This window comes from Solanum tuberosum, unplaced genomic scaffold (genome assembly GCF_000226075.1).
Source record: "Solanum tuberosum cultivar DM 1-3 516 R44 unplaced genomic scaffold, SolTub_3.0 contig04075, whole genome shotgun sequence".
Taxonomy (NCBI): domain Eukaryota; kingdom Viridiplantae; phylum Streptophyta; class Magnoliopsida; order Solanales; family Solanaceae; genus Solanum; species Solanum tuberosum.
The window spans coordinates 1-515 of NW_006245103.1; the positions used below are offsets into that span (position 1 = coordinate 1).

Sequence of the window (515 nt, forward strand, 5' to 3'; positions counted from 1 at the left end):
TCCAAAGTAAGTATGGAAGACATCAACTGCATCATCTGGCCTATCTGAAATTCCACCATTCTCCTTGTCCTACATTGTGAAAGGAATATAACTCAGGCTTTACAAAAATGTTGGACAACTACACAAAGATATAGTATTCAATGCCAAGCTTCAAGTGAAGGGAGTTGTTATATTCGAATGTAACCTGACAGTCCAAAATAAATTTTACAAGCTTTCCCTTGTCAATCCAATGAACCCTGTCGATCATAATTAAGCTGGAGAGAACCCACCAAGAGTAGCAGACCTGAGAAGCAACAACATGACCCTCAGTAAAACTCAAAACTGACCTGTCAATAAAAAATTCAATGTAGCAAGAGTAACAAACATCAGGAAGCTTCTCTGGGCGCCCATTTAGACCCCCAGATTTGACTTGTCTTTCACATAACCACCAACCAAGGAGGTCCTTATCAACATGATGTAGAGACCCTGTAATTGCGAGAGCTGCCACGCAACAGAAAACTGCAATGGTAGCATAG

At 40.8% G+C, this 515-nt stretch overlaps 1 protein-coding gene across 1 annotated transcript; it reads right to left on the minus strand.

The window, feature by feature from the left end:
- Positions 1 to 6: 6 nt before the first annotated feature.
- On the minus strand, positions 7 to 508 carry LOC102597314 (geranylgeranyl transferase type-2 subunit beta-like; the record flags this gene model as incomplete). The annotated part of the gene is made up of 3 exons (XM_006368086.1): positions 7 to 69; positions 185 to 283; positions 365 to 508. Coding segments are annotated over 3 exons (306 nt in total), but the record flags the coding sequence as incomplete, so codon positions are not given.
- Between the last annotated feature and the right edge of the window lie 7 nt (positions 509 to 515).